The sequence below is a fragment of the Mus musculus genome, chromosome 13 (genome assembly GCF_000001635.26).
Source record: "Mus musculus strain C57BL/6J chromosome 13, GRCm38.p6 C57BL/6J".
In the NCBI taxonomy this organism is placed as follows: domain Eukaryota; kingdom Metazoa; phylum Chordata; class Mammalia; order Rodentia; family Muridae; genus Mus; species Mus musculus.
The window spans coordinates 54,370,352-54,386,183 of NC_000079.6; the positions used below are offsets into that span (position 1 = coordinate 54,370,352).

Genomic DNA, 15,832 nt, shown 5'->3' on the forward strand with positions numbered 1-15,832 from the left:
CTCTGACATAGCTCTGATGGATGCATGAACTTCTGCACTGCTTCCAAAGGCCAGGTGCAAGGCCCTCCCCACTGGAGCCATTTTCCTACACCTCTGGCTGGATGAAAAGAAGGGGCGGGGAGCCAATAGGTGGCAGGCAGAAAGGAGAGGCTCATTAGGAGAGAGGGGGAAAGATGAGTATGGGGGGAGGCTGAGCGAGTAGTAGGGGTCCCCCTGTTGTCTACTCCCTTCTCTTCCCTGGGCTTAGGAGGGAAAGCAGCGCCTTCTAGAATAACATAACCAGAGAACTATTCCTTCTTCCGAGGATAACACATCTACAGAAGACCAGGAGTAGCTCACCTAGGGTTCCCGCTGCAATTTTGCAGCAGTCTTTCTGCTTCTGGGTCCAGAGCAGAGAGCCACTCACCCACTAGGAGGGCCTTCCTCATCCCACACACCAGTGGTTCTGGAGTGAGCGCATAGCTGGACACTACAGTCATAAACTGCAGAAACGATGTGACAGTGGACTGTCTAGTCCAGAAGCCGCTCCCAGGCACAAAGAAGGGGTGATTGAAACTGGGGCTCCTTTAGGGAATTGGGCACCCCAACGGGAGTGTGCCTATCGTAGTGTGCCCAGAGTAACCAAAGAGAACTTTCCTGAAGAGGTGATTACTTGAGTTTCTGCTTTTAAAATCCTTTCTTCCACTCGTGCCCCCAAAGCCCTTCCAAACCTTCGAGCTTGTGGTTCTTGAACACGGAGGAGTTGGGAATGAAGCCTAGCTGCAGGCAGATCGGTACAGCTTAACGCGGAGAGAATAAAAGAGTAGAAAGGAGATAAGGAAGAGAGGGGAAAATGAGGGGGAGGAGACAGTGAGAGGGAAAGGAGAATGAAGAGAGGGGGAACAGGAAAGAGAGGGGAGAAAAGGGAGGGAGTGCAGGAGGGAGGAAAAGGGAGGGAGAGAGAGAGGGAGGGAAGAGAGAGAGAGAGAGAGAGAGAGAGAGAGAGAGAGAGAGAGAGGTTTTGAATTTCCCTTCTGGAAGAGAAGCTGTACGGCGTCAGGGCCTGGCTGAGGGGCGTGATTGGAGGGCGCCTTAGGCATCCGCCCGCCCGCGGCAGCAGCCTCGGCCCCAGCTTGCCTGGCGGAGTTACACCAGGCAGCGGCGCGAGCTGGCTGAGCACACGGCACCGCCTGCTGGAGTCAGCCGGAGCCCTGCAGTGGCTTAGACGGTTGCTGGGACCACCAGGTCGGTGCTGGCCGTGGGCCGGGGAGGCGGAGCCGGGCTGGGGGCAGTGGGGGAACGCTCTGGCTCCGGAACAGCGGGGAAGCCGGGCAGTGTAGCTTTGAGGGGCTCCCCAAGACCGCGGGGCGCTGCGCTGGGACTGCGGCCCCTACCCGCTCGCTGTGGTGCTGAAGGGACAGCTCCCCGCGGAGGCCAGGGGGACCGCTGGAGCTGCAGACTCGGGGCAGGAAGATGTGGGCAGATGCGCACCCGGAGCAGTGGGGCTTGGGGAGCTCCGACCGCCCCGAGTGCGGAGACTCAAGTGTGAACCTGGAGAACAACTTCGAGCCCGCAAGACTAGGGTGGGGGACGTGGTCCTCGGCTGCTTGGGGTGTGGCTACCCCTGAAGCCCTCCCGGACCCTCTGCTACAGGAGCAGAGAGTCACCCCGAGGGGTAGAGTTCGGTTCCCAAGGGAACCCGAGGGTGGCAGAGGCCAGGTGGAGAGAGGAGAGGCCACGTCGGTGGGGGGCAGGGGGGCTATTTGTCCTCTTCCCGCAGGAGCGCTGTTGGAGTAGCACGAGCCTGTGCAGGGTCACAGGCTGCTCCTCAGTCTCAGACCCTCCTCTCCCTGGCAAAGTTTAAGAGCAGGCGAAGGTTCAGAATTGAGAGGCAAGTGTTGGGGGAAGGGGACACGCACTGACCAACTAAGGGCCCCAGGGCAGAGCTGTTGGTCTCCATGAGGGCCGGGGGAGCGGCGCCTGGAAGCCTGCCCTCTCTTCTGTGGGGGGAAAACCCCCGCACTTTCATGACCCAGACGACTGATCCTTTTACTCTGGCCGGACCTCGCTGCACCCCCCGCCCCCCCCCCCCCACACACACACACCCTCCCCGCCACCTCTGAGACGTCTTGCTGCTAGGGGCGTGGGGTGGGGAAGTAGGGGAGACGTCCTCTGTCTCAGCCACTGCCATTAGCGTGGAGTCCCTTGCAAAAAAACAAAAAACAAAAAAACAACGGAGTGTTGAATTGAGTTGTGATTGTAGCCCGTACTTGAATCAGAGAAAAACAGCCGCAAAGACAAACACTGCAGGTGCTCATGTGTGCTTGTCAGAAGGAGGGGCCCGGTTTCTGGGACTCGAACTGGAACTAGAGCAGGTGCCTTAGCTGCCTTTGGCTGGGACTGACAGCAGGGGTGTGGGAGTGTGGGGTCTGGAGGAAAGATGAGGGGCCTGCCCTGGGTCCCCGGTGACTGGCAGCATGGAAACATTTGCATCAGCCTACCTACACCCCCTCCCCCTTTCCCCCAGTCCAACACCCTACCAGCAGCACCATCCTCCACCCCCACCAGCTTCCTTCCCGCGCGGAGACAGACGGCAGCTTTCCGCAGCACCGCTGAGGAGCGCCTCCTGGCGGTGAGGCCCAAATTCTCAACTGCACACAATCTGCAGGCCCTCTCTCCCGCGGTCCTCCTGGTAGCTCCAGGCGCGCACGCACACACACACACACACACACACACACACACACACACACACACACACACACACACACGCCAGTGTCTAAGAGGTTTAGAATCAGACATGCAGGCTCATGCTTTGAGCCCGTGCACACAACACTAAATTCCACTGAGCAAGCACGCTGAAGAGGATATCCTCTGAGGAGCCTCCAGATAGGTGAAATGGGTAAGACAGGCAACAGAGAAGCTCCCCAGATCACAAAGAAACGATACCCAGACAGCAAGAGCATGAATAGAAAGTGCTTTAGGTCTCACAAAAGCAACCCATCCTGTCGTGTCAGGGAGAACAGGGTCTGCACGAAGGGAAGTACTGTTAGCAAAGGGTCTTAGAAAAGTTGGCACTGTTGTGGATGCCTATGACAACAACAAGGACACTTACTGGCTTAGACACCTGATTTGCATAATCTCGGTGCTCACAGCAGGCCTTGCACGAGGCATCAACCGTCTCCATTTTACACATGAGAAAACATTAAGTCAGGTCAACATCATTTAATAAGTAGTAGTGCCAAGATCTGAGCCAGCAGGGATGAGGTTAACCGGTCCTGAGGCTGTGGGACTAGTACGACCAAATCACCCTGCCTCAGGTGGAGGTGGAAATAACATTTGGGGCAGGGGGTTGCTGGTTAAGACACAGCAATGTACAAGAGATGAGACATGAAAGGCAAAGAAAGATGTCCCGTTCCAGACTGCAGGGTTTGAAGGTTGGAGCACAGGCTGTGGTAGGTTTAACAAAGGCCACGGGAAGCCAGTTGCAGGGTCGTAAGTTTGCGTGAGCAAATCTGCCTTTGAGGAAGATGAATCTGAGGGTGATGTGGAAGATAGGGACGAGCTGGAGAGACAGAGTCATGAAGCAAGGCAGTAAAGCAGTAGGAAGAGGTGGCGGGTAAACAGTGACTGTGCCTCTATCCCAGTCAAGGCCACCTAAGCCTGTGTGCTCTGCTATGAGGTTAACTAACAGCTAGGAGGACCAGTGTTGGAAAATGCCCCTGTTCTCTTCCGTAGCCCCTGGTAGACAGTAGGTACTCAGGAGTGCAGGGTGAGTGAGTGAGTGGGTGTGTGTATGTGTAGTGAATGGAGGTTTTGGTTGAGACAATTCTGGCAAAACATGCAGGAGAACAAGATGGGAGCCCTGTAAGGACAGGCTTGATCTCCCAGAGACTGAAATGGAAACAGCATACAGCAGAGGGTTAAAAACGTGCAGGCTTTGGAGAGAAAGCTGCCGCCACGCCACCGTGCATCTGTGTGACTAACTAAGGCTCCTAAATCAGTAGGCACAGATGGGAGATTTCCATGGGAGGAACAGAGGAAAGAGAAGGAAGAGTTTGCTTAGAGAAGGAACCAACAAGGAAGAGGACAGAAGACCTGTTTGGGGAGACCCGGGAGCCACAAGGGTGCTGTGTCATGGAATTCAGATCTGAGACGGCTGAAAGTGGGGGAGGGGTAATGATCAGCACTAAACGCTATGAAAAGAGAAAGAGGCAGAGGACTGTGGACACCCCTGGTCAGGCACGGGTCTCCTAGCCATGCTGGTGAAGGTGAAGTGGGCTGTGTGTGAAAACAGCAGGTCTCAGGAGCAGTAAGGAGGTGAGGAGGTGAGGGGAAGACTCTCCGGTTCACTCCAGGGCAGAGAGTCAAAGAAAGTCATAGTTAAAGTAAAGGCTTGGGGAAGGGAGGAGACCCAAGAGACTGAGAAAGGACAGTAAAGATGTAAGGAAGGTGTGAGGATGGATCGATAGAGAAAGAAGTACAGAGAGAAAAATCTAGATTGGCTTCATCTAGGAGGAGGGAGTTCCCTGGAGCTAGGAGCGGGGAGGTTGCAGGTGTGCGCAATAGCTTTCATTAATGACAGCATGAGTGACTTCCATTTGCTGAGCACCTGTCACGTGACAAACACATCTCACAGATGATTTCTAACCTTCAGACTGGCCATGGAGCCCTCCTTTTATAGAGAAGACCCAGTTTCAAAGGGCTGCCTCACTGGAAGAAAGGGCCCCTTCAACAGCCAGCCCGGCCTGGAGGGAAGTCTTCTGTTAAGAAGGGGGTGTTACAATAGGCAGTGGTGGCACACGCCTTTAATCCCAGCACTCGGGAGGCAGAGGCAGGTGTATTTCTGAGTTCGAGGCCAGGCTGGTCTACAGAGAGAGTTCCAGGAAAGCCAGGGCTACACAGAGAAACCCTGTCTCAGGAAAAAAGAAAGAAAGAAAGAAAGAAAGAGAAAGAGAGAGAGAGAAAGAGAGAGAGAGAGAGAGAGAGAGAGAGAGAGAGAGAGAGAGAGAAGAAAAAAGGAAGAGGTGGGGTTACACAGTGAAGCATTAGGTGGAGCTCAGGGAACCCTGCAGAAGAGGGGGAGGAAGGACTATAGGAGCCAGAGAGGTGAAGGACACCACAAGAAAATGGCCCACAGAATCAACTAGCCGAGCACATAGGAGCCCATTGAGACTGAACCAAAAATCAGGGAGCCTGCATGGATCTGACCCAGGTCCTCGGCTGAGTTGTTGTTTGTGTTCTTGTGGGACCTTTAACAGTGGGAGTGGGGACTGTCTCTGACTCTTGCCTGCTTTGGGGACCCTCTTCCTCCTCCTGGGTTGCCTCATCCAGCCTTGATATGGGAGGTGCCTAGCGTTATTGCAACATGAAATGCCGCATTTGATTGATATCCCTGGGAGGCCTGCCCTTTTCTGAAGAAAAATGGAGGAGGAGTGGATGTGGGGGAGAGGGGGGGGGAAGAACCAGGAGGAGATGAGGGAGGAGATGAGGGAGGAGAAACTGCAGTCAGGATGTAATATATGAGAGATAATAAATAAATAAATAAATAATATTTTTTTTAAAAAAGTTAAAACTAGAAGAAGGAGAAGAGGAAGTGAGAAACAGCTTAGGCCTCTCTCAGGCAGATGAGCAAGGAGGTCGCCTCAAGGCTAAGAGGGCCACACCAAGGTTAGACAACAGGGCTTTGGAGTAGACCCAAGGAGCCAAGCTAAGGTATGCCTCAGAATTCCTTAGGGAGGAAGTGTGGGGAGATGCAAGCCGAGGAGAGAGCTGAGTTTCAGGAGGAAGAAGGGAGTTGTTGAGGGTACAGGCCTAGGTCATGGAGGCTTCTGCAGGGGAGTGGGGGGGGGGGAGCAGGGGAGCATCTGGTCCCAGGAGAGCCGTGCAGCAAGTCAGGGACAGAGCTGAGCTCCAGCCCAGGTGCCCTGCCTTCCAACTGGAAATCCTCTCAAATTAGACGACAGGCTGCACCTTCCTCCACCACCTGGCAATGCTCTGAGCTCTGTGTAAACACCACGCAGAGACTCCAGAGTTCCTGAAACCACTCCATTTGTTCACCGTTCATTTCCTGTTCTTAGAAATTAAGTCTTCTCCCCAAGGTCTGAAATCAACGGAAACCATCTCCACAGAGCTGAGCAACCTTCAAACTCGGATTTCTGGGTCAGGGTGGGTCCTCTTGCCTTTAACTGGAAAGCCTGCATGCCTTTTGGGTTTCATGGGGTCCCGTAAATATGTAGTCAGCGTTGGCTGCCTTTTGTGTAAGTTTCCTCTACGCCTCCAGACACTTGGCCTGCATTTTCTTTTTCCTTTAAATATCAGAACAAATATCACCTGAGCGCTGCCGCATCTGGAACAAGCTGAAGTGTTCATAGAGACCCAGTCTGGAATCTTTAACCAGTCTGGTGTCAAAGCCCTTGGGAACTTTTTCATCTAGAACATTATGGTTTTTCTATACCAAAAAGATCCCAGGCAGTGGTCTAACTCTGTAGACGCATTCTTGGATTCCCTCATTATGAGAAGCTCCGTCTGCTAATGGTTTCTCATTTTGAAAGAAACGGAGAATCCATCAACGAATAGCTTGTGACCTTGAACTCCACTTGGCTGCAAAAACCAGCCTGGCAGGATTCTCTGTCATCATTTTCCCAGAGCCCTTTTTTCTTCCTAGAAAGTAATAGAGACTTTAAGTCTATATGAGCTAAAAGGCCCTGGAGCAGGGGTAGGCCTAGACCCAGTTAGCCTCCACCCCACATCGAATTCCGGACAGTTTCGGATGCAGCCAAGTGGGCAGCAGCCCTGTCTGTTAAGGAATCAGTATCACTCAGGGACAGGAGAGATGGCTCAGGGGTTAAGAGCTGCTCTTGAGGACCCAGGTTCAAGTCCCAGCGGCCACATGATGGCTCACAACAATGTGTAACCCTGCCGGGGCTTTGACACGATCTTCTGGACGGCACACCCGTGGTACACAGACTAAAAAAGAAACCATACACGTAAGTTAAAATAAACATTTAAAGACATTCTTCAGGAATCAGTACAACTCAACAATTAAGATAGGAGACTCTAAATTAGAGCATCGGGGCCTATTCTTAGAGGTGTGGGGGTTCCAGCAGGAGGGTCCCAGTGTCCCGTCTGCAGGCCCTCCACCGCCATTGCTAGCCCCCACTTGCTCATTTTCTCTACACTGCATTCCAATTATGACTTTATTTGGAGAAAAATCTTCTGAGAAAAAAAAAACAATAAAAAATATAATAAAAAGGAAAAACCAGTCATTTAGGGAGAAGGCTATCAAACTAAGATTAGGAGAGCTCCTCCAAAGACCTCCCTCTGTACAAGACATAAGCACCGAGGTGACAATATCCCCAATGCCCTCATGTGTGATTCAAAATTTAAAAAAAAATCAACACTAACGTATCAAACACAAAACCTACACACACATTACAATGAAAAATAAGTTATTTTCTATGTGTCTAATTTCCAAAGTCTGGATAGATTCCCATTCATGCTAGCTATACCTTTTTTTTTTTCATACACCCCTGGTTTTCTGGGGCCACAAGCAAGGCTCATTTGCTTGGTGAGTTGAGCCAATGGCCCAGCCTGGCTCCTCTCTGCTCTCCACGGTATCCCTCCCCCTGCCAGTTCTGTTTCAGGGAAGAGGAAACAAGAGCTTAAGGAAGGGGTGTCACTTGCTGAAGGTCATGTGACAGAGAGTGAATGAGAGGAACATTAAAACACAGTTCTTCCCAAATCCAGCTTCATGTCAATCCTCCTTGCTTTAATCAAATTAGAAAAAATGTGTTCAAAATGAAGATTATAAAACAGGAACAAAGAGATGCTCAAGGTTAAAAGATGCTCTGCTATAGCAGAGGACCCAGGTTCTAGTCCCAGAGCCCATCTGTAACTCCAGTTCCAAGAGATCTGGCGCCCTCTTCTGGCTTACACAGGCACTGCACACACCTAGTACACATCTGCATGCAGGCAAAACACTCGTATACATAGTAAATAAATAAATAAATAAATAAATCCTCCTTAAAACATAATACAGAATAGGAACGAGAAGCTGTTTAATTGCAGATTCACACCTGGACCATAATACAGTCTCAATAAATACCTCTCTTCTTTCTTCCTTCAAGACATTGAGCCTTACTCTCAATTGGTGATCCCTTGTCAGAACAAGAATAAGGCTGCCCTGCGTCAGTCTCTAACACCCTACCTGGGAAGAGACCTTTCCATCTGACCCCACCTCCCCTTTTGCAGGTGGGCTCATTTCCCAAAGGCAGACCAGCCAGGAGTGCTGAATGCGAATTCAGCCACGGGCTAGAGAGCATTAACCAAAGCCTGCAGGATGGACTTCGTCATGAAGCAAGCCCTCGGAGGTGAGCCTGCCACCTTTCCTCACCCCCACCCCCTACGCACCCTCGACCCACCCGCCTTCCCTGCCCCACTGACCACGCCCCCTTCCTCTCCTACCACTCCACATCCCTGCAGGGGCCACCAAGGACATGGGGAAGATGCTGGGGGGAGAGGAGGAGAAGGACCCAGACGCACAGAAGAAGGAGGAGGAGCGGCAGGAGGCCCTGAGGCAGCAGGAGGAAGAGCGCAAGGCGAAACACGCCCGCATGGAAGCCGAGCGCGAGAAGGTCCGGCAGCAGATCCGAGACAAGGTCAGCACCCCTTGCAAGCCCCACCTCTGACTCCCCTAAACCCCAGATCTCATCTAAGACCTGATTCTCCCCGAGCCTTACTCTCATCAGGAAAACAAGTGTCTTCGCAACAGTGCCCCCAAGGATTATACATAACTAAGCACGTAGAAAACGCAGCGCTAGCTACGGCGCACCATCGTATGCCGTTCATTTAGTGTCTAGTAGCATCACACTGCAGAGCACAGGTAGCCTTCCATCAGCCAGCCAGCCCTGTCACAGAAATGTGCCTCAGACCGTAGGAAGACATTCAACATTCAGAACTTTGAGGATTTCAAACGGATAAAGGGGTATTATTGGTAAGTGCGAGTTTTGAAAGAAACGGCAGCGTCCTGGTCTTTTATATCAGTCACCTGCTAAAGACTGGGCTCAGTTCTCCAGGGAAGGCAGCTTTCCCGGGGGAGCTTAAACGTGTTGATGAGACACACAGCCAACCTTCTGTTCTCTCTGACTTGACTTCATGCCCCTCTCTGTCCTCTCTCCCCCAGTATGGGCTGAAGAAGAAGGAAGAGAAAGAGGCAGAGGAGAAGGCAGCCCTGGAACAGCCCTGCGAGGGAAGCCTGACCCGACCCAAGAAGGCCATCCCTGCAGGCTGTGGGGACGAGGAGGAGGAGGAAGAGGAGAGCATCCTGGACACAGTGCTCAAATATCTGCCAGGGCCGCTGCAGGACATGTTCAAGAAGTAACCCATCCTCCTCCGGCCCCTTCCACGTTATGACTTTTTTTTTTTTTTTTTTTTTTTTTTGGTGTTCTTAGTCTTTCTTTTCTTTTTATTCAGTTAAGTCTCAGTTCCAAAGGGGAAAACCTTAGTCGACCTCTGCCCCCTTACCCTAGTCAGGGACTCCTCCCCTCTGCAGTCCCTGACAGACCCTTCATCCCAGGGTTTCTAGTCCTGTTTCACTCCCAAGTAGCTTGAAAAAGGAAGGAGGAGGAGGAGGAGGAGGAGGAGGAGGAGGAGGAGGAGGAGGAGGAGAAGGAGAAGGAGAAGGAGAAGGAGAAGGAGAAGGAGAAGGAGAAGGAGAAGGAGAAGGAGAAGGAGAAGGAGAAGGAGAAGGAGAAGGAGAAGGAGAAGGAGAAGGAGAAGGAGAAGGAGAAGGAGAAGAAGAAGAAGAAGAAGAAGAAGAAGAAGAAGAAGAAGAAGAAGAAGAAGAAGAAGAAGAAGAAGAAGAAGAAGAAGATAGCTTTACTCTAGCAGGGGGCATTGAACCCAGAGCCAAAGGCATTGGTTGTCCCTCCAGAAGAAGCCCATGGTCTATGTTAATGTGGTGACACTCCCCCCCATACATTCCTTCATGCTCCCCACTGCCAGGAGGACCACTGTCCCCAGCCAGCCAAAGTAATGACACATTCCAGCCTTGCCCAGCATGCTGACCTTTGGCCTCTGAACCCCCCAGTGGGAGTCCAGGTCAGGGCAGAGGCACTGAGTGGTCTGGCTCCAGGAAGGCTATTCAGAGGGAGCCTGTCCTGGAGAGCCTAGCCCTGAGAGGCTCTAGCTGGGTCTGGCCAGGTTAGAATCTGGGCAGGAGGCTTGGGCTCTCCTCTTTTCCTCTTCCTGGTGCCGCTGCTGGCCAGGAGCACACCTCTCCCCAACCCGACCTAAAGAAGCACGGCCCCGGCCAAGCCACTCCTTCCAAATGGATCCTCTTTGGACTTTAGCACATCTGTGGAGGAACCCAGGGCAGGGCAACACCCTTATTTCTCTCTCATCTGACTTAGGTCCTGGGACCCCACTGCCAGGCTAGGCCCGAGTTTGCCCAGCCAAGGGGCTGCCCAGACCCCCAGAAAATACTTGGAGCCATCGGGCAGTGGTGGCCTGTGCCATGAGGCTCCTCATTGGCACATCCAAACTGCCCCCATTTCCTGTCCACCCTCCTTCCCTCCATGTCCTGTCCATGTGCTTCCAAGTCCCCATTGTCCCCAGGAGGACTCTTCTTGGCCAAAGCCCCCAAACAGCTGGGGAGAAGCCAATTGCCACCTGACAAAAGACTGTCCATTCATCCCACTGGCCAAGGGTCAGCTCTCCTCTGGGATGTATAGGACTGGTATGTGTCCTCACGTACCACCTTGTCAAGGCTTCCTGCTCTGTGACTTGTGGAGAAATGGAGAGACAGAGGGGGAGGCGCAAATGAGGGATGAGCGTGTGAGTCCCCACACACTGGGTAATGCACGGCAGGCCCATCCTACATCTCGATGCGACTGTGTCTTGAGATTGCATGTGTGTGTGTTAGCTCTGTGTTGCAGGCTGTGTATCTGATGTGCCTCGTGCATATGTGTTTGTGGGATGTAGTGTGCCTGAGTCCCAGTTCATTTTCTCGGTATGTGCTAGCCATCTCGTGTGCTTTCAGATTGCATGTGCTAGCTTGTATATGCATGTACTTGCAAAACGGCATGTGTGTCAAGAGTGACAGGTTACATGTTAGCTGTAGACATGTGTGCTTGAGACAACTGTCACGTGGGCTAAGACTGGTGTTCATGTGTGTGGGTCTAAACCAGGAAGTCGTATGCATAAGTCGTACAACTTCTTTCTCAGAGAGCAAGAATTGGAGTAAGATGCTTCCTCCCCACCCTGAGACGGTTAGTCACAGATGGCCACATCTGACAGGAAACCTTACTTTGGCCTAGAGTCCTCCCACCCTTGGGGGTTTCCTACCTGAGGTCCTCAGAATGCTACTGGGACAGACCCAGGCAGTACCCTAGGAAGCCATGCTGGGCCCCTACCAGGGCCTATCCCAAAAGCAGGGGCCCGGGAGGGGGCGACTTGCCCTCCCCCGAAGCCCCTGTCCCACTGGCCCCAGTTTGCATTCTGCAGGTTTTCCATTTTAGTGGACTTACGCTTTTATTTCAGAGAAGACAGACGTCTTCCCTGTCCGTTTCCAATAGTTAAAGCCATATCAGTTAGACCGCAATACTTTAAAGATAAGACTAAACAATCCATATGTGTAGGGAACCAGAAAAGTCCCCTGGTCTCTCCCTCCTCTAAGGAGCAGGGCCTTGGCAGCTCCAGCTCCCGGGACTTACCCTCCTCCCACCCCCACCCTCTTGGGCCCCTGTGTCATCCCACAGGGGGCTAGTGTTTGTGTCTATGTCTGTGGTGGGGAGCCATCTTGCACCCCTATTGTCTGCTTGTTTCTGTTTCTTATCCTGGGCAGGATGGTCATTCTTCAGAGCCTTGGGGTCCTGGGCCAGAGACAGGCAGGGACCAGTCCAGGGGCCCTGGGCCTCCCTAGACCCTGAGTGTGACTTCCCCTTCCCCAACCCCCACCCCCTCACACACACCTTGAAGGCAGGGAAGGACACTAGTGTTTTAAAGGCCTAACCCTTCACAGATAGACCTCAAAGGTAATGAACGGCACAGTACAAAGCATCAGATGGGTAGTGGAGACCAAGACCTGGAGAGATGCAAATAGGCAAGGAAACCCAGCCACGCAAGAACCCGAATGGTCCTGAGAGAGCCCAGACCCTTCAACTGAAGTCCTTGGTGGTTTCCATGGCTCCTCTGAGCCCAGAGCGAGCTCAGGGCTTTTCAGCCTCACCCAGTGCCCCCCAGGCGGGGCTGGCTTAGTCTAGATTTATGTCTCCTTTCTATGCCCAGACAGCAGATTCTGAGGTCCTTTGAAGGTGGAGGTAAGAGAATTTCTACTTGATACATACCTGGTTCCACCCACACAAAGCCCAGGGAGATGTAATGATTGATATTTCTGACATAGCCTGGGCTATAGGGAGAAAACAACAGGCAACCCTGGAAGGATGCTGTGTACCACACATGCATGGGAGGGCAGAACTTGGGTACTTGAGCATTGGAAAGGATACATATACACACATAGCACATACATGCACACATTCACTCACATACATATACACACATACATACATCCATATATATACACACACATATATATACATACATATACACATACATAAACATACATATACACACACATATATATACATACATACACACATATATATACAAACATATACACACATATGTACACATACACACACATACATACACACATGCACACACACAGCATGGAAGATGGCTGGAGTGGGATGAGGCACATCACTGACAGGCATGTGTGCTCTTTGGGAAGGTCATCAGGCTCCTACACCTGGAAATCACCAGCAGTGAAAAGAAAGAGCGCTTCTCTGGGCCTCTGTGAAGATGACACAGGATATCCAGGGTACATGTCCCCCATTTCAGCTCCAGAGAGTGAGCCCTTAGCAGCAAAGCTCCACAGCGCTTCCTTCCATGGAAGTAGGAGCTCTATAGGCCATCCCAGGTAGGTAAATGAGAACAGGAACGAGAAGCCCAGAGACCCCTCACACATGGCAGAGCTGGTGAGCAAACCAGCCATCTAAAGGCCCATGGCTAGAGTAAGGGGGGCTAAGCATGGGGCTTCCAGCCCCGAGAGTGCCCACTATGAAGTGAGCAGAGTTGCCCACCCACAACTCCCCTTCCATCTTCCTGTGGTTTGGCCAGCCCCTGACCTCACTGGGAGACCTGGGGATCAGACTCCCTCCCATGGGGGATGCCTCCCGGCCAATGTCCCCTGCTCTAGTCCCCATTCCTAATGCCCTGCCCTTTCACCAGGGAGAGAGACCTGAGGTGCTCCTGCTGGCCCCGGGATGGGAGTGGGAAGTCCCACTGAGACCCAGGTGAGATGGACCATCCTGCTCATGTAGGGGAACCTCTTTCCCACAACTGTGCTGTGTCCTTGTTGCTCTGCTTCCTTTAAATGTGTCAGTCTCTGGGGGAGGGGAGGGCCACGCCCCCCGAACTCCCTTGAACCTGACCAAAAGCCATGGCCGTGCTCCCCACTTTGTATGATGCAAATGCTAAGATGATGTACAAAACCAACCATGATGACAAAGAAAAAGACCTTGTACAGCAGCTGTCCATCTGTCTGCTTTCTTCTGTCTGTCTGTCTGTCAGCACTGCCGGTGATGGGAGTCAACTAACACCAATGGTTAAGGATGCACCAAACACTCTCAGTCATACCCACAGCTTCCAGCCAGGACAATGTGGAAAAGACCTCAGAGATTAATGGAGGCCAGAGTTAGGGCTGGCCCAAGTTCCAGGATCGATCTATTTCCCAAGGCCAACTCCACAATCCTGGGGGGTGGGGGTGGGATGCAGGCTGACCCTCACTCACATTCCATCTCAGACTGCCCTGCTCCACTCTTGGGTGGGGCAGGGGGGCATCCTAAGAACACCATGAACACAATAGATGGGCAAATGTCTATCAGTTGTTCATTCTGCAATAGATGGGGCATCTGCTCCCTGCTGAGCCTGGGAGGCTTGCGGGAAGGAGGCTGAGGGCACACAGAAAGGACTGCACTCAGCCTTCCTCTTGGACACAGACTCACCTCGTTGAGGGCTCAGGCTAAGACCCCTTTCACTTCCTTGCCTCTGGTCAGACCGCATAGCCAGCCCAATGTGAGGCCCCCTTTCTCCTGGCTTCTCAGTATTTCCTAATGTAATGCATGGGTCTGTCCTCCCAGACTGCTGTACCTCCCCCTACCCCATCCTTTCCCTGGCACCCCAGCCCCAGCTAGAGCAGCTGTCTAAACTACAAACATGAATAAGTCACCCCCTGCCCCGCACCTTCAGCCTGCCTACAGGATAGTATCTACCCCTGGTGTGGGGGGGACAGCATCCAGATGGTCAAAATGTCCCTGTGTGATTGACTCCAGTGATTCCAACCTGCTAAGTCAGAGCCACACCCACTCCGGTGTTCCAGGGGCACTCAGCCCCACCCCCACATCCAATGTCACGTCTCATTTGCATAAATCTCCCTCTACCTGGAATGAATGGTTGCCCTCGCCCCTCCTTGTACCCTCTAAGAATTCTGGAGCTTCTCTAGATCTAGCTCAGTCGTCACTCCCCTCTGCAAAGCCGACAGAGATGGCTGCCTGTCTCTTGACCAGAGCAGTCTGCCACCAAGCACACGGAGCACAAAGCATTATAGCTTTGTGTTGCCATAAAAGCCCGAGCGTACAGACAGGCACTGTCATCCAGCAGAGCCATCTTGAGTGAGACACTTAACCCCTCTGAGCGTCCGCTCACACAGGAAACGGGATGACAATAATTATTCTAACCTCCACCCTTGTGGAGAGTAAGTGGTGTTTTGCACGCCTGTCCTTATCATCAAGTACCAAGCACTCACCGGGCTAGCACTGTGAACTCTATTTAAGGTATGATACTGCACACATCTCCCCCACAAAGGCAGTCTCTGTGAGGGCAGCACATTTGTCGCCTTCCGGTGACTGTGAGTCAGGAGTCTGGGCACAAGATTAGCTGGATTCTATGCTTTTAGGACTGCATAAGGATGCTAGCTAGCAAAATGCAAGCGAACTGCCAGCCACCAGGGCTGGGGTCCTCATCGGGAGGCTCAGCTGAGCAAGGATCACTTGTAAGCTCACACAGTTGCTGGAAAGATGCAGTTGCCGGATGTTGGCTGGAGAATATCCTCCATCCCTTGCCCCGAGCCCCCCCCCCCCCCCCACTGAGGCGGCTCACAACATAAAGCTTGTTCTACCCAAGTGTGCAAACCAAGCCAACTCCTGGTGAGTCTGCTGGCAAAAGCGGGAGCCACAATTTTATATCACCTAATTGTAGAAATTAGGTGCTGTAAATTAGCCGTGTGCTATTGGCTAGAAGAAATTACAAGTTCTTCCTACACTGACAGGGAGGAAATTGCACCAAAGAGATTATCAGGACTAAGCCCAAAGCCTCCCTTCCTCGGAAAGTGCCGGAGTTCGGTACCTTCACTGGCAGAGTCCCAGGAGGTAGAGGAGATGCTGCACAGAGGAGCAAGGGCAGGTTGTGAGGTCCTGGGGAGTTCTGCAAGCCAAGGTCAGGCCCAGAACCATGGGAAAGAAAAAGAATGTGGACCTCAGAACTCCCTGAGAGTCCACCACACAGTGGACTCTGTCAGTCACACAAGACACTGCCCCACCCACCCACCCCAAAGACCCAGATGGGCTTTGTGACAGCTCAACTCAGATGCCCAATGCATCTCCTCTCCTTACAGCAAGCGCCAGCACATCTGTGCCCTGGCAGATAAACAACACCACCCTCCTGCTTTTAATTCTAAAGTTTTTTTTTTCTCCTAGGCATCCTAATCTCTTAATTAAATCAAACTTCTGCCACCTAC

General features: G+C 52.4%; 1 protein-coding gene and 1 long non-coding RNA gene across 5 annotated transcripts in view; one reads left to right on the top strand and one right to left on the bottom strand.

Annotated features, from left to right (window-relative positions):
- Cplx2 (complexin 2) overlaps positions 1 to 13,572 on the top strand; it is an 81,960-nt gene extending 68,388 nt beyond the window's left edge. The window contains exons 1-4 of one of the 3 annotated variants that reach the window (NM_009946.3): positions 998 to 1,224; positions 8,230 to 8,348; positions 8,461 to 8,636; positions 9,161 to 13,566. In NM_009946.3, the coding sequence (NP_034076.1) occupies positions 8,318 to 8,348; positions 8,461 to 8,636; positions 9,161 to 9,358 (405 nt within the window). In that variant the 5' untranslated portion in view covers positions 998 to 1,224; positions 8,230 to 8,317 and the 3' untranslated portion in view covers positions 9,359 to 13,566. Of the gene's footprint in view, positions 1 to 997; positions 1,225 to 8,229; positions 8,349 to 8,460; positions 8,637 to 9,160 lie in introns of those variants that run through there. The other 2 variants (XM_017315376.2, NM_001362218.1) reach the window with 2 other exon arrangements.
- LOC115488208 overlaps positions 1 to 15,832 on the bottom strand; it is a 112,561-nt gene that overhangs the window by 83,479 nt on the left and 13,250 nt on the right. The window lies entirely within an intron of this gene.